General features: G+C 45.0%; 1 protein-coding gene across 1 annotated transcript in view; it reads left to right on the top strand.

Annotated features, from left to right (window-relative positions):
• The first annotated feature begins 1,728 nt into the window (after positions 1-1,728).
• Positions 1,729-22,139, top strand: part of STAM2 (signal transducing adaptor molecule 2) — a 79,890-nt gene continuing 59,479 nt past the window's right edge. Inside the window, exon 1 of the mRNA XM_073634154.1 lies at positions 1,729-2,258. Coding sequence (XP_073490255.1) covers positions 2,219-2,258 — 40 coding nt within the window. The 5' untranslated portion in view covers positions 1,729-2,218. The remainder of the gene's footprint in view (positions 2,259-22,139) is intronic.

The raw sequence follows: 22,139 nt of genomic DNA on the forward strand, positions 1-22,139 counted from the left end.
TTGCTGGCGCTGTATTGTAATCAGGGCACTGATCATCAGTGCCCTGATTACATGTCTGGGTGTCCCCTGCGAGGAGATGCCACTGATCGGCTCTCCTCTCCACACACTCTGTCAGTGTGAGGCGATGAGAGCCGGTTACCAGCATTTCCGTGTTTACATGTGACCGGCTGTGATTGGACACAGCTGATCACATGGTTAAAGAGCCACATCATCGCGTGAGCATGCAAGAGCGGTGACACTGGGGCAATGTCATACAGAGATCGGGGTCCCGCTGTGTCCTAGCAACAAGGCGCGATCACCGCGCTGAGTGCCCCCGTGGGAGCGGCCGTTTGGGTGCGCCATCATATGAAGTCCACCCAGAACGAGAGCTGCACTGTCCCTCCGTCATTTGACGGTGGGTGGGCGGCAAGCGGTTAATCACAGGTGGGTTTTTTATTTTTTGTTGCCTAAAAAAATGAAAAACCGTTTTTCTTAGTTCCTGTCAGTAAAATTTTGGAAATAAATATTTTTTCTCCTTCACTGATGTGCGCTAATGAGGCTGCACTTATGGGCATTGATAGGCTGCACTGAAGGGCACGGATGAGGAGGCACTAAGATTCTACACCGATGAGCACTAATAGGTGGCACGGATGGGTGGCACTGATGAGCAGGCACTGAAAGGCAGCACTGATGGGCACTGCTGGGGATGCACTGATGATCAGTGCAATGATTATTTGTACAGTCTCAAGATGCCGCTGATCGGCTCTCCTCGCCTTGCACTCTGTCAGAGTGAGATGAGGAGAGCTGATAAAAAACACTTCTGTGTTTACATGTGACTGGCTGTGATTGGACACAGCCGATCACATGGGTAAAGAGCCACGTCATCACGTGGGCACGCAAGAGCGGTGAATAAAAATATGAGAGGATCCTGCCCGCCGTCATTTTACTATATGGCGGGTGGGAGGTGGTAAAGTAAAACTAAAGCCAAAACATTCTTTTTTTTTTTTGGAAAGGGGAGGTTATAACCCCTGTCAGTTTTTTGGTCATCTGTATCCCATACACTTTAAAGTATTTGTAAAGGCTCCAGGTTCTTTACCTTTATATGTTCTATGAATGAAGGTAAAAAACCTTCTCTGTGCAGCCCCCCCCCCCCAATACTTATCTGCTCCTGCAATGTGCGCGAGAGCCTGAGCTCTCCCTCCTCATTGGCTCCTGCTGCTGTCAATCACAGCCAGTGAGCCAATGAGGAGAGGGGGCGGGCAAAGGCATGGATCTGTGTGCATGGACAAGCAGAGCAGCAGCTCGGGAGCGAGTCGGCTCGGGTGCCTCCATTGCAAGCTGCTTGCTGTGGGGGCACTCGACAGGAGGGACGGGCCAGGAGGGACCCGAGAAGAGGAGGATCGGGGCAAAGACTGCATTTAATATCACTTTAAAATGTAACTAAAGGAAAAATACTATTTTATAGTTTTGGATATAGTGGAGAGGGGTTAGAAGGCCGACAGGTTTTTGTTACAGTCTGTATCCCCGCTAAGGGAGATTTAGCCTATTTATCTGCTTTATTGTTAATAATAATAATTCAAAGTAAAGGAAAATCCAAATGTTCTGGTTGAAAATCTTCCATTGGGGACACTAGTTTTGGTGACAACCGGCTATTCCCTCACTCTTACTTCTTATATTTTGCTATGGGACATAAAGTGAAAGGGAAACTACCCGACGGGGACACAGATGCAAAAAAAAAAAAAAAAAAAATGACAAAGGTTATAACACTTCCTTACTCCATACAAAATAAAAAAAGAACAATATTTAGCCTTTAGTGTGACTTTATCAGCCCCTCACTATCACATCTACAGCCCGTATAACGTCAGAGCTCCTGCGGCGCCATTACGCCGATGACGTCACCAACGTGACATTCCGGCTCCCAGCCTGCCTGCCCTTCCTTCTGCCGGGTCCTCAGAGGAAAAAGGGCCTCTAGGTGAGCTGCCCCGTGAAGCGCCTGCATTTGAAAAGCAGTCGGAAGCGCCCGGGGCGGACACGAATCCTTCCTGTAGTAGTCGGTAGTGTGTAACGTGAGTCGGCGGCGGTGCGAGGATTGGATTTAGCGTGTGGCGGGACGCGGTTAGGTGAGACATTGCAGACAGGCGGGAGGAGGGGCAGCCAGTACGTACTCCAGCTTGTTGTGACGGGAGAAGCCGGACAAGGAAGAGGGTGACGGGGCCCGACCGAGCCCACCACCGCCAGCATGCCGCTCTTCAGCACCAACCCCTTCGAGCAGGATGTGGGTGAGTGTGGAGGGGTGCCCGGGCAGATGCCTGTACTGTGTCAGCTGGAGCTCATTTCTAGGGACCACCCGGGACTGTACAGTGTGTCCCCCTAATGTCATCTCAGGAAATGTCCCCATCAATGGCCTGGACTGTCAGCCACTGTCCCTATAAATATGACGGATCTTCAAGGGATATCCTGGATCTATAGGGCTGTCCCTAAGACTGGGACCTCTGGTCTTCAAGGGTCAAACCCATAAATGTCCTGGTTTTATAAGACAGTCCTCATCATAGTCCCTTCACTTCAAGGGTTTGTCCTCATAAATGTCCTGGTTTTATCGGGTTGTTCCCCAGTTTCAAAGGAGCTTCCCAAGAAAATGTTCCTGATTTTTGAGGGCCATCTTAAGGACTTGGAGGATTGTCCTCATCACTGTGCCAGGTGAAGTGCCGATATACAGTGGGGACGGAAAGTATTCAGACCCCCTTAAATTTTTCACTCTGTTATATTGCAGCCATTTGCTAAAATCATTTAAGTTCATTTTTTTCCTCATTAATGTACACACAGCACTCCATATTGACAGAAAAACACAGAATTGTTGACGTTTTTGCAGATTTATTAAAAAAGAAAAACTGAAATATCACATGGTCCTAAGTATTCAGACCCTTTGCTCAGTATTTAGTAGAAGCACCCTTTTGATCTAATACAGCCATGAGTCTTTTTGGGAAAGATGCAACAAGTTTTTCACACCTGGATTTGGGGATCCTTAGCCATTCCTCCTTGCAGATCCTCTCCAGTTCTGTCAGGTTGGATGGTAAACGTTGGTGGACGGCCATTTTTAGGTCTCTCCAGAGATGCTCAATTGGGTTTAAGTCAGGGCTCTGGCTGGGCCATTCAAGAACAGTCACGAAGTTGTTGTGAAGCCACTCCTTCGTTATTTTAGCTGTGTGCATAGGGTCATTGTCTTGTTGGAAGGTAAATCTTCGGCCCAGTCTGAGGTCCTGAGCACTCTGGAGAAGGTTTTCATCCAGGATATCCCTGCACTTGGCCGCAATCATCTTTCCCTCGATTGCAACCAGTCGTCTTGTCCCTGCAGCTGAAAAACACCCCCACAGCATGATGCTGCCACCACCATGCTTCACTGTTGGGACTGTATTGGACAGGTGATGAGCAGTGCCTGGTTTTCTCCACACATACCGCTTAGAATTAAGGCCAAAAAGTTCTATCTTGGTCTCATCAGACCAAAGAATCTTATTTCTCACCATCTTGGAGTCCTTCAGGTGTTTTTTTTAGCAAACTCCATGCAGGCTTTCATGTGTCTTGCACTGAGGAGAGGCTTCAGTCGGGCCACTCTGCCATAAAGCCCCAACTGGTGGAGGGCTGCAGTGATGGTTGACTTTCTACAACTTTCTCTCATCTCCCCTCTGGAGCTCAGCCACAGTGATCTTTGGGTTCTTCTTTACCTCTCTCACCAAGGCTCTTCTCCCCCGATAGCTCAGGTTGGCCGGACGGCCAGCTCTAGGAAGGGTTCTGGACGTCCCAAACGTCTCCAATTAAGGATTATGGAGGCCACTGTGCTCTTAGGAACCTTAAGTGCAGTAGAAATTTTTTGTAACCTTGGCCAGATCTGTGCCTTGTCACACTTCTGTCCCTGAGCTCTTCAGGCAGTTCCTTTGACCTCATGATTCTCATTTGCTCTGACATGCACTGTGAGCTGTAAGGTCTTATATAGACAGGTGTGTGGCTTTCCTAATCAAGTCCAATCAGTATAATCAAACACAGCTGGACTCAAATGAAGGTGTAGAACCATCTCAAGGATGAACAGAAGAAATGGACAGTACCTGAGTTTTATATTTATATATATATATATATATATATATATATATATATATATATATATATATATATATATGTGTGTCACAGCAAAGGGTCTGAATACTTAGGACCATGTGATATTTCAGTTTTTCTTTTTTAATCTGCAAAAATGTCAACAATTCTGTGTTTTCTGTCAATATGGGGTGCTGTGTGTACATTAATGAGGAAAAAATGAACTTAAATGATTTTAGCAAATGGCTGCAATATAACCAAGAGTGAAAAATTTAAGGGGGTCTGAATACTTTCTGTCCCCACTGTAAGTCCCGGATCATCAAGGACCATCCCTTTTAAATGTCTCTTGGTTTTCAAATGGTGCCCCAATGAATGTCCCTGGGTCCGAAGGCTCATCCCAGGAAATGTTTTTTTAAGGGCCATCCTAAGAAATATCTCTGGTTTTCAAAGATTGTCCACACAGATGTCCATAATTTTTAAGGTCTGTCCCCATAATTGTCTTAATGGGCAGTCCTTGGTTTTATAAGGCAGCTCCCTAGTTTTGAAGGGTCATCCCAGGAAAATGTTCCTGCTTTCCAAAGCCATACTAGGGTTTTGAAGAGTTATCCTCATCGCTGTTCTTGTTTTGTGCCATGCCAATTTAAGTCCTTGGTCTTCAAGGTCCAACCTATAACTGTCCCTGTTTTTCAAGGGATATCACTGACTATCCCTGGCTTTCAAGGATGTTACATAAATATGCTGGATTTTCAGTGGCCGTTCCCATCAATGTCCCTGGTTTCAAAGAACCGTTTCTGGTTTGGAAGGGTTGTCTCTATGAATGTTCTTTGATGTCAAAGACTGTCCCCTTAGGTATTCATGATTTTCAAGGACTGTCTCTAATAAATATCCTAGATTTTCAAGGGATTTCTCCATAGATATCCTGGATTTATAGTACCATCCCTGGAATTCTAGGTCAATTCCTATAAATGTCCCTGGTTTTATAAGACTCTGCCCTAGTTTTAAAGGGTCATCCCAGGGGAAAGTTTCTGCTTTCCAGGGCCATACTAGGGTTTTGAAGGGATGTCTTTATCGCTGTTCCTGTTTTGTGCCATTCCAATTTGAGTCCCTGGTCTTCAATGGCCATCCCCATAAACGTCCTTCGTTTTCAAGGGATGTCCCCATAAACGTCCTTCGTTTTCAAGGGATGTCCCCATAAACGTCCTTCGTTTTCAAGGGATGTCCCCATAAACGTCCTTCGTTTTCAAGGGATGTCCCCATAAACGTCCTTCGTTTTCAAGGGATGTCCCCATAAACGTCCTTCGTTTTCAAGGGATGTCCCCATAAACGTCCTTCGTTTTCAAGGGATGTCCCCATAAACGTCCTTCGTTTTCAAGGGATGTCCCCATAAACGTCCTTCGTTTTCAAGGGATGTCCCCATAAACGTCCTTCGTTTTCAAGGGATGTCCCCATAAACGTCCTTCGTTTTCAAGGGATGTCCCCATAAACGTCCTTCGTTTTCAAGGGATGTCCCCATAAACGTCCTTCGTTTTCAAGGGATGTCCCCATAAACGTCCTTCGTTTTCAAGGGATGTCCCCATGAACGTCCCTAGTTTTCAAGGGATGTCCCCATGAAGGTCCCTAGTGTTCAAGGGATGTCCCCATGAAGGTCCCTAGTGTTCAAGGGATGTCTCCATGAAGGTCCCTAGTGTTCAAGGGATGTCTCCATGAAGGTCCTTAGTTTTCAAGGGATGACTCCATGAAGGTCCCTAGTTTTCAAGGGATGTCTCCATGAAGGTCCCTAGTTTTCAAGGGATGTCTCCATGAAGGTCCCTAGTTTTCAAGGGATGTCTCCATGAAGGTCCCTAGTTTTCAAGGGATGTCTCCATGAAGGTCCCTAGTTTTCAAGGGATGTCCCCATGAACGTCCCTAGTTTTCAAGGGATGTCCCCATGAAGGTCCCTAGTGTTCAAGGGATGTCCCCATGAAGGTCCCTAGTGTTCAAGGGATGTCTCCATGAAGGTCCCTAGTGTTCAAGGGATGTCTCCATGAAGGTCCTTAGTTTTCAAGGGATGTCTCCATGAAGGTCCTTAGTTTTCAAGGGATGTCTCCATGAAGGTCCCTAGTTTTCAAGGGATGTCTCCATGAAGGTCCCTAGTTTTCAAGGGATGTCTCCATGAAGGTCCCTAGTTTTCAAGGGATGTCTCCATGAAGGTCCCTAGTTTTCAAGGGATGTCTCCATGAAGGTCCCTAGTTTTCAAGGGATGTCGATAGTTTTCAAGGGATGTCCCCACAAATGTCCCTAGTTTCCAAGGAATGTCCCCATCCCCCCCCCCCTGCTTTTCAAGGGATGTCCCCATCAACATCTCAGGGTTCAAAGGGTCAACCCAGGAAAGTTCTTGTTTTTTATGGCTGTCCTAGCTAATATCTCTGCTTTTCAAGGAGTGTCCCCATAGATGTCCCTGATTTTAAGGTCTGTCCCCATAATTGTCCCTGGGCTTAAAGGGCAGTCCCTGGTTTTATAAGAATGTTCCCCAGTTTTGAAGGGTCATCCTAGGAAAATGTTTTCCAGGTTCATACTAGGGTTTTGAAGAGTTGTCCTAATTACTGTTCCTGTTTTGTGCCATGCCATTATGAGTCCCTGGTCTTCAAAGGTCATCCCTCTAAATGTCCCTGGTTTTCAAGGGATGTCTTTGTAAATATCCCTAGTTATCAAGGACCTTCCCCATAAATATCTTGGCTTTTCAGTGGCCCCATAAATGTCCCTGGGTTCAACTAGTCATCGCAGGTTTTCTAGGGCCAGCCTAAGAAATGTTCCTGGTTTGGAAGGGTTGTCCCCAGAAATGTTCCTTGGTTTTTAAACAATATCCCCATAGGTATCCATGATTTTCAGGGACTGCCCCTATACATATTCTGCTTTTTTAAAAGGAATGTCCCCAAAGAAATCCTGGTTTTCTAGGGGCATACCTATAAATGTCCCTGATTTTTGTATGGCTGTTGCCTGGCTTCGAAGGCTCATCCCAGAAAATGTTCCTGTTTTCTAGGGCCTTCCTAGGGTTTTGAAGGGTTGTCTTTATTGCTGTTCCTAGTTTTGAAGTGCCGTGCCAATATGGGCACCTGGTCTTCAAGGGCCGTTCTTCATAAATCTGGTTTTCAAATGGTGCCCCCATAAATGTTCCAGGGTTTGAAGGTTCATCTCAGGAAATGTTCCTGTTTTCTAGGGCTGTCCTAGGAAACTTCTCTGGCTTTCAAGGATTGTATCCATAGATGTCCACTATTTTCAAGAACCTTCCCCATAAATAAATGTCTGGTTTTTAAAGGATGTTCCTAGATTTCAAGGGTCATACCCAGATATGTTCCTGAATTTCATGGACTTTCCCTATAATTGTCCCTGGTCTTAAAGGGTTGTCCCTGGATTTAAAAGGCAGTTCCCTGGGTTTGATAGGTCATCCTAGGAAAGTGTTCCTGCTTTCCAGTGTCATACTAGGATTTTGAGGAGTTGTCCTCATCACTGTTCCTATTTTGAAGTGTCTTGCCAATATGAGCTCCTGGTCTTCTTGGGCTGTCCTCATAAATGTCCTAGGTTTTCAAGGACTGGCCCTATAAATAATCCTGATTTTTCAAGGGTCACTCCTATAAATGGGGCCATCCTTGGAAATGTCCCTGGTTATCTCCAGAAATTTCTTAGATTTTCAAGAGCTGCCCCCATAAATGTCCCTGGTTTTCGAAGGATGTCCCTTTAAATAATTCCCTGGATTTCAAGGGCCATCCTTTTAAATGTCTTGCTTACAAGAACTGTCCCCATCCCTGTTTTTCAAGGACTGTCTCCATAAATGTCCCTGGTTATCTAGGTCGTTCCCCATAAATATGTTTGGGTTTTCTACATCCCTACCTTTTTATTACCCCTTTCACACTGGGGTGGTGTGGGCGTTAGCGGTAAAGCGTCGCTACTTTTAGCGGTGATTTACCGCCGTTATAGCAGCGATATTCGGCTGCTAGTGGGGCGCTTTTAACCCCCCGCTAGCGGCCGAGGAAAAGGTTATTAGCTCCCATGTTGCGGCACTGCGCGCTTCGGCAGCGCTGCCCATTTATTTCAATGGGTAGGGGTGGTAGAGGATTGGTGTACACACTGCCCCAAAGCTGCTGCTTGCAAGATTTTTTTTTCCCGTCCTGCAAGCGCACCGCCCCAGTGTGAAAGTACTCAGGCTTTTACACTGGGGTGGCTTTAGAGGCGCTTTTCAGGCGCCTATTTTTAGCGCTAAAACGCCTGAAATGTGCCCCAGTGTGAAAGGGTTCTAAATGCTGCTGAGTTCGAAGGTTTGTCCCAGGAATTGTTCCCGTTTTTCTAGGGCCATCCTAGGAAATGTCCATGGATTTGAAGAGTTTTCCCCAGAAATTTCCCAGGTTTTCAAAGATTGTCCCCATAGGTGTCCATGATTTTCAAGGGCCTTCGCCCATAAATGTTCCTGGTTTTCAAAGGAAGTCCCTAGATTTCAAGGGTCATCCCTATAAATGATTTTTAGAAGATCTGTAAAGAAAAGTGGACCAAAATCCCTCCTGGGATGTGTGTAAACCTGGTCACCAACTACAAGAAACATCTTACCTCTGTGCATGCCAACAAGGGTTTCTCCACCAAGTATTAAGTCATGTTTTGCTTTGCGATCAAATACTTATTTTACTCACTGAACTGTAACTTAATTTATAGCATTTGTTTTATGTGTGTTTTTTCTGGATTTTTGGTTGATATTCTGTCTCTATCATTTAAAATACACCTATGATAACAATTATAGACCCTTCATTTCTTTGTAAGTGGGCAAACCTACAAAATCTGCAGGGGATCAAATAATAATTGTCCCCACTGTATGTTCCTAGTTTTAATGGACCGTGCCTATCAGTGTACCTGGTTTTCAGTTATTGTCCCCACAGGTTTTCAAGGCCATCTGGTTTTCAAGAGATGTCCCCATAAATGTCCCTGGTTTTTAAGAGCTTCCTCATAAATATCTTGGATTTTCAAAGGCCGTCCCTATAAATGTCATATTCACCATAGAAGAGGAACAGCCGGCTGTGTCTGTCCTAATGGTACGGGCTTCCTAATGGATAAGGAATATTCATTGAAGGATGGCCAAATAATTGTAGAGCCAGCAAGTAATTTAAAGTGGAACTCCATTTTTATTAGGAAAATAATGACCTGCTTTATCTGTGTTACAAGCATTCTATTAAACTTTATTGGAGATCCTCACCTGTTTCTGTTCTGTAGATATTGAGGTAGGCATTTCTAGTGCACTTGCTGAATGTGAGTGCTAAGTGAGGAGAGTCTGCCTTTATTAGAATGGAAATGTTTACATTCCTTGTAATAGAAACAAAAGTGATCAACAAAAATTTTTTTGGAAAAAAAAAAGTGTCAAGCTAAAATAAAAAAAGTAAAATTAACAAAAAAAAATAAAATTTGAAAGCGCCCCTGTCCCCGTGAGTTTGTACGCAGAAGCGAACGCATACATAAGTCCCACCCACATATGAAAATGGTGTTCAAACCACACATATGAGGTGTTGCCGCAAACCTTAGAGCGAGAGCAATAATTTTGGCCCTAGACCTCCTCTGTAACTCAAAACATGTAACCAGTAAAAAATGTTTAAAGTGTCTCCTAGGGCTCGGTTCACACTGGGACGACTTGGGATCCGACTTGTACGCCCTCAAGTCGCCCCAGAAAGAGATTCAATGGGAGTGAATGGGAGCGTCTTAATAGACACTACTGAAGTCGCTCCGACTTCAGAGCGTACTCCCTGTACTACTTGGATCCGACTTGGTAGGCGACCTGTACCATAGAAATCAATGGAAGTCGCCTCCAAGTCGGATCTCTCTCTTAAGTCAAGCGACTTTGCAGGCAAAAACTTTCGTTTGCCCAGGCAAACCCCTCCCTCCCAGAGAGCTGATTGTTCTGTGATTGGCCACAGCCGAAGTCGCCTGTCATGGAGGCGACTTCAAGTCGCGTTGTAATTTGCTAAAGTCGCGTTGAAGTCGCCGTGCAAAGTCGCGCTGAAGTCGTGTTGCCCCTGTGTGAATCGAGCCTCAGGGGATTTTTAAATAGTAATGAAGTTTGGCGCCATTCCATGAGCGTGTGCAATTTTGAAGCATGACATGTTGGGTATCTATTTACTCAGCGTAACTACATCTTTCAGGTTATACAAAAACATTGGGCTAACTTTCTTGTGTTTTTTTTTTTTTAAGCCCAAAACTGTTTTTTTACCCAAAAAAACGCATTCAAAAAATTGCTGCGCAAATACCGTGCTAGATAAAAAGTTGCAATGACCGCCATTGTATTCTCTAGGGTCTCTGCTAAAAAAACATACATAATGTTTGGGGGTTCTATGTAATTTTCTAGCCAAAAAATTATGATTTTTACATGTAGGAGAGAAATGTCAGAATTGGCCTGGTAGGCAAGTGGTTAATCTCCTTATATTTTGCTTTCTCTAGTTCCTCCTTTACTTCCTCATCAACCTGTCAAGGAAATGTTTAAAGAAAACCCTTTCATTCCACTCCTTACCTTAGTCCCAGTGATGTAATCAGCGTTATGTACATACCATATTTCCCCAAAAATAAGCCCAGGTCTTGTATTCATTTTGGCAACCAAAAACACAGTAGGGCTTATTTTTGGGGTAGGGCTTGTCATTTAATGTGCTGTCTTCTCTCCCCCTGCCTGGTAGGAATCTCCTGTGTGAAGTGAAGTAAAAGTGGTTGTGGGCTGCTAGAGTCCTCTCTATTACAGTAGTATATGGTGGGAAAGGTGTGTGTTTCTGCTATCTGTTTTGTCAGGTACCTTATTATAGCACCGCTCTGGGCTTCCATAGCCTGCCTGAGCTCTCTTCCACTATCTGAGCATTGCAGAGGGAGGGGGTTGAGATCCCCCGCTGACAAGCAGGAGAAGAGGAGGAGATCAGCTGAGCACCGCTCTGCTTTGTACCGAGGGTGTTTGAATACAGATTAGATTACAGGGACACACAGTTTGCATTGTGTAGTGCTTTAATAGAAAGGATTCTAGCAGTTTACAACCACTTCCAACTAGGGCTTATATTCAGGGTAGGTCTTACTTTCGGGGAAACACTGTAGTTTACTGAAAACATCACAGCACCCTCCCTCGGTACAACCTCCTGAGCCCTCAGGCCTGATCCAAGCAGTAGGCTGGCTCTTGGGAGACGTTACATAGAAATGTCTGCTGATTCAGGGAAAAGTCGGCAGTCCTAGGCAGGCTGCATTTCCATGCAGACCACTCCACTCTAGGTGGCGCTCACAAGTGATACTGAACCTCCATGACTGAATAGAATGTAAAGGAGCTCCAGGCTCCTTCAGAAAAAATTAAGTCAGCAGCTACAAATACTGTAGCTGCTGACTTTTAATATCAGAATTCTTACCTGTCCAGGGATCCCACAATGTCCTCACCCAAGCCGAATCTTCCGTCGGCTTCAGGTTCAGGCACCGGCATCTCTAGTAAAGGAAACCTAAAGTGAAGCCTTGCGACTTTACAGCCTGTTTCCTACGGCGCATGCACAAGTTGCGCTGTGCCTTGAGAATGGTCCTGTGGTCTTCTTGGACCTGTGATGTGTCCCAAAAGACTGGGTGGGGGAGGAGGGGGGCTGAACTTCTGGCTCAGTTTGTTCCAGTGCAAAAAAAATTGGATTTTTATAACAGTTTACCTGTAAAATCCTTTTCTTTGAAGTACATCACGGGACACAGAGCCATAGTAGTTACTATATGGGTTAAAGGCCTCTGCAGAGGCGCTTTGCCGGCAGTATAGCTGCGCCGTCCCATTGATTTCAATGGGCAGGAGCGGTATACACTCCGCTCCTTCATCGCTCCGAAGATGCTGCTAGCAGGACTTTTTTTACTGTCCTGCTAGCGCACCGCTCCAGTGTGAAAGCCCTTGGGGCTTTCACACTGGAATCAAAGCAGCGGCACTTTCGGGTCGGTTTGCAGGCGCTATTATTAGCGCAATAGCGCCTGCAAACTGCCCCAGTGTGAAAGGACCCTAAGACAGGAAGTCAACTCCCTATATAACTCCTCCCACTACTGGGAGTACCTCAGTTTTTGTAGCAAAGCAATATACGTGTATACCAGAAAGATGGGAGGGACCTCTGTGTCCTGTGATGTACTTCAAAGAAAAGGATTTTACAGATAAGCTGTTATAAAAATCCTATTTTCTTATCGTACATCACGGGACACAGAGCCATAGTAGTTACTATGGGGGATGTCCCATAGCAATGCCAACTGAAGGGAAGGAGACACAACAAAAGTAGGGCACCAAGAGTTCAGAGGACTTATACTGCTGCCTGCAGTATGTTGTGCCCAAAGGCGATATCCTCATGACCTTTTACATCTACTTGATAGAATCTGGTAAATGTATGGACTGAAGACCAAGTTGCGGCCTTGCAGATTTGAGCCATGGAGGCTTGGTGATGCACTGCCCAGGAAGTACTAACAACCCTGGTGAAGTGCACTTTAACCTCTTCCCGCCGAGCGTACGCAGATATGCGGCCTCGGCTTTCGGGGTTTATACTGGGATGATGCCCGCAGCTGCCACTTCCGGTGGCTAGAGACAGACTGGCACGAAGCCGGAAGCGGCTTCGTGCCAGTCTCCTGAATGTAAACACAGAAGCGACGTCATGTTTACTTGGCTGACAATGGCGCTGGATTTAAAAAAAATATACAGTATTTCCATTTTTGGCGACCTGAATACTTTGAAGTGCAAAGGAGGGATTAGAGGTCTTTCAGACCCCCGATTCCTCCATAAAGAGTACCTGTCACCACCTATTACTGTCACAAGGGATGTTTACATTCCATGTGACAGCAATAAAAGTGATCAATTTTTTATTTATTTTTTTAAACACAATTTAATATAAAAATAAATAAAAAACAATTTTTTTTTTTAAAGCGCCCCCATCACCATGAGCTTGCGCAGCAAAGAAATCACATATGGAAGTCGCGCCCGCATATGTAAATGCTGTTCAAATCACACATGTTTGGTATCGCCACGATTGTCAGAGCGAGAGCAATAATTCTAGTATTAGACCTCCTCTGTAACTCTAACCTGGTAACCATAAAAAAATTTAAAGCGTTACCTATGGAGATTTTTAGGTACCATAGTTTGTCGCCATGCAACTATAAAGCGTGACATGTTTGGTATCTATTTACTCGGCATAGCATCATCTTTCACATTATACAAAAAAATTGGGATAACTATACTGTTTCGTTTTTTAAAATTCATGAAAGTGTCCCTTTTCCCAAAAAGTTGCTTTTAAAACACTGCTCCACAAATACCGTATGACATAAAATATTGCAACAATCGCCATTTTATTCTCTAGATTCTCTGCTAAAAATATATATATATATATATATATATATATATATATATATATATATATATATAATGTTTGGGGGTTCTAAGTAATTTTCTAGCAAAAAATAGGGTTTTTAACTTGTAAAAACCAAATGTCAGAATTAGGCTTAATCATGAAAGGGTTAATATAAAAAGGTGGAACTTTCCTCTTTAAATCATAAGCTTGAACAATCACTTGACGAATCCATTTAGAAATAGTAGATTTCGATGCTGCCTGTCCTCTTAGGACCTTCAGGCAACACAAACAAAACATCTGTTTTCCGAACCTGAGCAGTTGCCTTCAAGTAGACTTTGACTGCTCTCACCACATCAAGAGAATGTAGTAACCTTTCTTCCGCAGAACAGTGTTCTGGGAAAAATGAAGGTAGAACAATATCCTAGTTTAAATGAAAACCTGACACTACCTTCGGTAGAGAATTAGAATGAGGACGTAATACAACCTTATCCTTATGAATAATCAAATATGGCTCTTTTTCAAGAAAGAGCAGCCAACTCTGATACCCTTCTTGCAGAAGATATGGCTACCAGAAAAACTAATTTCTTTGTCAAAAGGACCAAGGGAATATGTTGTATCGACTCAAAAGGCTGTTTCTGTAATACTGATGGGACTAAATTCAAGTCCCAAGGGTTCAGGGGTGACCTAACTGGAGGATTAAGTTGCGTTACTCCCCGAATAATGCTACGAACCAGAGAGTGCGAAGCAAGTGGTCGTTGAAATAATACCGATTAGGCTGAAACCTGGCCTTTAATAGTACTCAAGGTAGGGCTGGGGAAAAAAATCGATTTGAATCGAGTTGAGAGGTCAAATCGATTCAAATTTTCAGCAAATCAGTTTTTTTTAGATTTATTTATTTTTTTCTCACCAGGACCGGCGCTGACACCGCACCAGTCCTGAGGAGCTGCGGGCAGGAGTTTTTAGGTGAGGCCGCTGCTTTGGCCTAGTCCGCGAGGCTGGACGCCGCAGACTAGGCCGAAGCCTCGCCTAAAAAATTCCTGCCCGCAGCTCCTCAGGACCTGCGCGGTGTCCATCAAAAAAAAAAAAAAAAAAGCACGATTCAAATCATGAATTGAGTTTTTTTTTTTTTTTTTTTTGGAGAAAATCGCCCAGCTCTAACTCAAGGCCAGTTTAATTTCTAATCCCATCTGTAGAAAGTCAAGGATCCTACCTATGACATATATTTCCTGGGGTGCCAACCCCTGGATTCACACCAGGAGACATATGCCTTCCAGACTTTATAATAATATGACTCTGGAGGCTGGCTTGCATTAACCAGAGTAGACACTACTGAACCTGGTAGTCCACGCTTCTTCAGAATATGCATCTCAATAGCCAAACCATTAAATTTAGCGCTTGTAGGGTAGGATGGAATACCGGACCTTGCAAGAGAAAGTCTGGCCATGGCGTTAGGGTCCATGGGTCTCCTACCACCATCTTTACGATCTTTGCATACCAAGATCTCCTGGGCCATGCCAGGGCCACAAGAATCACCACCTTCTCTTCCTGCTTGATACTGCGTAGAAGCCGCAGAAGCAACAGAACAGGAAGGAATGCATAAATCGGCGAAAACTGATTCCACGGGAAAGCCAAGGCATCTGTTCCGCATGCCAGCAGATCCTTTGTCCTTGACACAAAGTTGTCGATCTTTTTGTTGAACCTGGACGCAAACAGATCCACCTCCGGAATTCCCCATCTTTGACATATTGACAGAAAGATGTCGTGAAGAGACCATTCTCCCGGGAACAACTGCTGGCGACTCAAGTAGTCCGCCTGGCAATTCTCTATTCCTGGAATGAAGACTGCAGATAGGGAAGGTATGTTGTTTTCTGACCAAGTTAGGATATGATTCACCTCTCTCTGGGCTGCACAACTTCTCGTGCCTCCTTGCGTAATCTGAGCATCCAGCCCTTCAGGGCCAGGCGTGCTGCCCGACTCTCTAGAATATTGATGGGCAAGGTCATTTCTGATTTGGACCATTTTCCTTGGACAGACGCTTCTTCCAGGACTGCTCCCCAGCCCATCTGTTGTTACCACCTTCCAGGTAACTGGCAGGACGGATTTTCATTTTTGGAGATTCTTGGCCATCAACCACCAACTGAGGCTTTGGCACACCTTTGGGGATAAACCCATTGGGAAGTGTAGAGCTTGGACCTTCTTGTTCCAAGTCGATAGGACACTGTTTTGCAGTAGTCTTGAATGAAATTGAGCATAAAGAACGGCCTCGAATGAAGCCACCGTATTTACCAACAATCTCATGCAAAGGATTCGTCTTTGCTTTGATCACCTGAATCAGTTTCCTCATGGAACTGATCTTTGCCTGGGACAAGAACTCTCTCTTCTGAGCTGTATCTATGATCAGACCCAAGTATTCCAATCCCTTTGATGGTTTAAGGAAGATTTCTCTAGGTTGAGAATCCAACCTAGGTATTCCAGGTAGCTGACTGTGGTGACCAAACTTTGGTCTAAGTGAGCTACCGACTGGTCTATCATGAGTAGATCGTCCTAAGTAAGCTAGAATCGTTATACCTTGAGCCCTTAATCTGGCTAAAGGGGGAGCCAAGACCTTTGTAAACACTCAAGGTGCAGTAGCTAGACCGAAAGGCAGAGCTACAAACTGAAAATGAAGATTCTCGAAGCGTAGATATTTCTGGTGAGCGGGAAAAATAGGTACATGGAGTTAAGCATCCTTGATGTCAATTGATGCTAGCAGTTCTCCACCTTGTAAAATTGATCGGATTGACTCCATGTGAAAAGAGCGGATATTCAAAAACTGGTTTAGATCTTTAAGATCTAAAATGGGTCTGACATCCCCATTTGGTTTTGGTGAAAAGGTTTGAATAAAACCCTAACCCTTGCTCTTCCATGGGGACCACCGATATCACCTTTTGAGACAAAAAATGGTCCAAAGCTTGAAAGAGAGATGACTTTTCCTCTGGATCCCTGGGAACGCTTGATCTGAGAAAACGAGGAGATGGGAACTTTCGGAACTCTAGATTTTGTATCCTAGAGATATTGAGGAAGCCACCCATTTGTCTCGACGCTCTTCCTGCCAGATCCTTGAGAACTGCAGAAGTCTTCCCCCCACTCGAGCCAGCGGGGGCGCCCCTTCATAATGAGGTCTTATTATTTTGTTTTGTGGGTTTCCTTCCCCAGGGCCTCTTTTGTCCCTGGGGTTTACCCTGAGGTTTACCTCTTGAACTTGACGGTGGAGGCCGTCGTGACTGCCTGGAGACTGATGCTCCTGGCACTGTAGAAGAAGCTTGCTTAAAAGAAAAATGCTTACTCCTCCTCTTAACTGGCAAAAGGAAACTTTTCCCATTAGAAGTTCTTTGGATGTATTTATCCAGATCGTCCCCAAACAGCCATTCACCACGAAATGGGATACACCGATTGCTGCCAGCGCAGGCTGAGCCATTGAACCTGCCAGAGAAAAATAGTTTTTAAATAGGAATTCCAACTTCTTATCCATTGGATCCTTCAGCATTTGAGCATTTTCTACCGGACAAGTCAAATTTTTATTCACAGAGGCTATAGTAGTGTCAATTGCTGGCATCCTCCTTTTCTTATTAAATTCCTTTTCCATAGGATAAGGTGTTGAAAACCTTTTCGGAGGAAAAAACTGTTTATCTGGGTTATCCCACTCAGAATACATAAGCTTTTTCAGCATTGAATGGATAGGAAAAGCATAAATAGCTTGGGGAAACTTTAGTGAACTCAAACAAGAAGTAGGCTCATCAACTGACTCCACTAATGGCAGCATGAATGTGGAGCGGACCAATTTCAGTAAGGGATTGTGCCATCAATCTTTCAGATTGTGAACCTGATCCTTCTGCATTCGACCCCTCAGAAGAGGAGTCATCAGCCTCTTCCTGGTCCCCTGAGCGAAATTCGTTATCTCCCACCCCTGGTTCCTCAGTTTGAGGGTTCTGGGTAATGAAAGGGGACCTATCGCGCTTAGTCCCACTCTGGGATGCAATTAAAGCATCAATCTTCTGTTCCAACCCTAAAATGGTTGAGGAAAAAAACCTCTTCAGTAATATAGACAGGGGCTGCAGTGTTGAAAGCAGTTGCAACACCTGATGGCTCACTCTGACCAGCCACCTCAGAACTCTCAGGGGAGGATGCCATTTTTTTTCGAGATGGTTCTAGGCTTTTTTGTGGCTGAAGTCCTTCTTGAGCCTTTTTTTGAGGTGTTTTTACCCCCCCTTTCGACTATAGCCCGATGCACAAAAGCCGAGGTTCTACCAGAAGGATCGCATCCGCAATAGTCCCGCCACTACCGCTGCTATTAATGCTCATCCTGATGCTAATAGTAAATGTGTCAATAGAAAATGCCTGTGTCAGCAAACCTCTTTCATGCCCCTCTTTGCTCTTGTGTCCCTCCGACAACTTGCAGCCAGCACAAATGGAGTTTTTAAAACACACTCCCGCATCGGACATTGGAGGACGCCAACGCCGCACTAAGCCCCGCCCCCTCTGTCGCATCTCACCCCCCCCCTCTCCTTCAAAAGAGAGTTTTCCTGAGCGAGCGCGGGCCTCCGATCCAACGGGATCGGCTTGTGAGGGAGGGATGGCGAGGAGGAGACCTGAGAGCCGCTGCCATGCAGGGGCGGTGAAAGAAAATGGCTGATCGCTGATCCTTTTAGCTCTCTCCTTCCCCGTGAAGAGGGGGGAGAGTTTAGCCCAAGTGAGGGGTGTCTGGTGGAAGCAACCCCCCCCCCCCCCAAACTCCCCGGAGGTCTGACCTGCTAGCCGGAAGAAAAAGCCTGCTGCTTCCTAACCCAGCGTGATCTCTGAGGAAAGCATGAGAAGGTATGTGCTCCATACAGCCACCAGTGGTGACACATAGGCATAACTACATTATTTACATTTACATATAACTACATTTCATAAGAAAATTTTAAAATTCCTTAGAATACTCCACTTACCTTTCCCGCCGCAGGGTTTTCTGTGGTAAAACCAACAGACCCAATCTTCACCCATCATGTTGGGTTCTGTTAACAAACCTTCAGGAACTGGGGCCCCTCGGGGAACCCACAGTCCTGGACCCGTAATAGCACCCCGCCAGTAAAACTTTATGGCTTTAAAATACCAAAGTACTGGATCCCGGGGTCCAGCTCTCTAAAAGAGAAGCGTTACAGGTAAAACCTCGTTTCTTCGGACACGAGGCCTGGGCACCATTCAATTTGGCCTAAAAGACACTTTGAATGGATCTGGCTGCATATCTAGCCCCAGGAAGGATTGCTCCAGTGGAGCTCAGCACAGCACATCTTCACTTGTGACCAACACCTTAGACACTGGCAAAAAAACTGAGGTACTCCCAGTAGTGGAAGGGGTTATATAGGGAGTGGACTTCCTGTCTTAGGGTGTACCAGTGTCCATCACCTGAAGGTGGCCTATAACCCACATAGTAACTACTATGGCTCTGTGTCCCATGATGTACGATAAGAAAGTGCCAAATGTGGCAGTGGAGAGGGTGCAGACAAGCGGAGCTTCACCTTTTGGGTTTAGATCCAATGAATGAAGTGAGTGGGTTAGGGGCAGTAAGGCTGTAGGGAAAGGGCTAGATCATGGGTGCCCAACTGGCGGCCCGCGGTGTCCTCTGATGTAGCCCCCGACCTCCTTCTCTGGGATGGTGGGTTGGCAAGCCCAGATCACATGTTGCCAACCCACCATCCCAGAGGATCAGGGTTGTCGCTGGAGCTGGTGGTAGAGGAAGCAGAGCCGCATTGGCCGCTTCATCTAAAGCGCTGGCTCCTGTCCCAGGTGGAGTGATACCAAATGCACTCCACCTGGAACAGCAAGACTACAGCCGGCGATGCCTGCAGATCAGAGAGTAGAGGATAAAATTAAAGGTCATTGTATCCTTCAGTTTAGCAATGGGCATCATATCTATGTTATCAGTTCTGCAATGGTTAATAGGCTGCTTTCAAACTGATTTGGCAGGTGCAGCTCAGTACACCTGTGGGTTAGCTAAACTGAGCCATAGACTTCTATTATATCCTGCAGGTTTGGTGTGCTTTCAGGTATTGCACCACACCTGCAAGATATAATAGAAGTCCATGGCAAACTGCAACTAACCCGCAGGAAAGCCGCAGTTGCACTGAGCTGCACCCGCGGTGTGGGTAAATCACAGCATCAGTGTGAAAGCAGCCTTATAGGGGGCTCAGGAAAGTAAGGTCTTGTTTACATTTGTGGTTTGGGGGGCAGTAAAACCCCATAGTTCATTGTGGCTAGGGATGCACCAATACCATTTTATTTACGACTACCGATACTTTTGTTTTTTGTTTTTGTTTAAGTACTCGCCGATTCCAATTACCGATACCTACCACAACTGTTTTGTTTTCACTTCAGCTGTCAGCAATTGAAAAGTTATTTACAAATGAAATTGATTTTTTTTTTTTTTTTTTTTTAAATTTTGCGCTTTTTCAATGTGATTTTAATTGAATGGGAGTTAATTAAGGCTGATTAGAGTAAATTAGGGGTTTATAAGGGGTTAAACAGAAGAACATTTGTTCATCCCTTTGATCTGCAGATGAAGAAACAGATTCAAAAAGAAACAATGTTTCTTTTTATTTTAGTGTTTCAGGCTGAGCAATGTTGTTAATAAACCTTGCCGGCTGCTTTTTTTTTTTTTTTTTTTTTTTTTGACAGCTCCAATTACCGGACTTTAACACTTCAGGTGTCAACAAGGGAGACCCACTGACAGCTCAAAGAACCGAGCCTGAAAGTAATCGGTTTGAGGTATCGTGCACTTGCACGAGTACTGATACTTGTGCAAATACTCGGTATCGGTGCAACCCTAAATGTGGCCCTTGACCGGTTACCAAATCGCTTAAGTGGCCTTCACTCTTGAAAAATTTGAGTACCCCTGGGCTCAATGATGCTGGATGTCCTCCAGTCAGGAAGGCTTTTTCAGCTTCTTATGCACACTGTAAGAGGGCATGAGGATTCTGGGAAATCTGATCTACAAATTAAGCTGTTGCTTTGGTTTTGAACAAGAGCACCCCCCCCCTTTTTTTTTTCTTTAAATCCTAGCTGGCTGTGTATAGAATTGGAATGGTGATATAAATGTATCAGGTACACATGCTCTCTCAATTTTGCAGTAACATCCCCTTTTACCTTATTTTTCCTTACTAATATACGGTGATTGTATTTGATGAGCACTGGCTTTGTGTATTACGTCTAAGGCCCAAAGCTGCCCAGAAATAAGTGTGTAGGACATACTGTAGTTGTCCATCTGTTCTGTTTTGGGTTGATGAGATATAACTGGACAGCACAGCCACCATCTGGTATGTGTGCGGCTTTTTACAGAATTCCTATGAATATTGGTCCAAAGAGTTGCTGGTCAAAGAATATTTAATGAGTAAATGCAACTGGACCAGCCAGTATAGGCCAACTGCACCACATCCCTATAGTAATCCTAGACCAATAAATGGGCACAGGGACTTTTCAGGTGCTACATCGATAGATCACACACACAAAGCATTTTAAATATTGTGAGTAGAACTTAAAGGGGTTGTAAAGGCACAAGTTTTTTTATTTTTTTTATCTATGCATTAGGATAAAAAGCTTTCTGTGCATCAGCCCCCCTAACACTTACCCAAGGTCCCACTCTGTCCAGCAATGTCCACAAGTGTCTCAGTCCTCCGAGATTCCCTCTCCTGATTGGCTGAGACACAGCAGTGGTGCCATTGGCTGTCGCTGCTGTCATTCAAAGTCAGCTAGCCAATCAGAGGAGAGAGGGGCTGGGTCAGGGCTCCATGTCTGAATGGACACAGGGAGCTGTGACTTGGCTCAGGTGCCCCCATAGCAAGCTATTTGCTGTGGGGGGAGGAGCCAGGATCCCAGAAGAGGTAATTATAACATGTTTGTAAGGCGCCTTTCACACTGCGGCGGTGCGGTAGCGCCTTTTTACCGGCGCTATTCGGCCGCTAGCAGGGAGGTTTTATCTCCCGCTAGCGGCCGAAAAAGGGTTAAAGCCGCCCACAGCAGCGGCTGTTTAAGGGCGCTTTGCAGGCACTATTTTTAGCGCTGTAGCGCCTGAAAAGCTCCCCAGTGTGAAAGGGGTCTTATTTTTATGGGGGGGGGGGGGAACACAAGACTTTACCAAAAGGAAAAAAGTATCATCTTAAAGTAATTGTAAAGTAAAGGAGGGTTAAAGCCCATCGGGGTTTTTTTTTTTTGCCTGTTATGTCTGATTGGGGAGACTTTCCTTTACTTCCTATCCCATGACCGAAATGAGAGGGAATCCCTCCAAAGTAAGCGAATCCCTGGTTGTCACCAGAACTATTGGAAGATTTCCCCTGTATTCCTGTTCTTGTTACAACCCAAAATGTGGGATATTCTTTCACTCTTGGTGATAATGGTAAACATGACAAATAGAGAGGGTCAATCACTCTAATGGGGCGCAGACAGCAATTCCAATCCCTCTCCACTTTATTTAAAACTTAAAAAAAAAAAAAAAAAGATAGCTTCAGGTATACTTTAACCTCCTCAGACCCACTCTATAGCCAAAAGACAGCTACAGTGCGGCTCTCTCATTCCAGGAGGGTGTCCATGGATGTCCTCCCAGAACCACACCCCCTGGGGCGCACACTCTAAGTTTGCAGTAAAGGGCCAATCACAGCGGCCCGTTACCATGTGATCAGCTGTGTCAAATCACAGCTGATCACATGTAAACAAACATGCCAGTTATCTACACTGATAATGGGG

Source organism: Aquarana catesbeiana, linkage group LG06 (genome assembly GCF_042186555.1).
Source record: "Aquarana catesbeiana isolate 2022-GZ linkage group LG06, ASM4218655v1, whole genome shotgun sequence".
In the NCBI taxonomy this organism is placed as follows: Eukaryota; Metazoa; Chordata; class Amphibia; order Anura; family Ranidae; genus Aquarana; species Aquarana catesbeiana.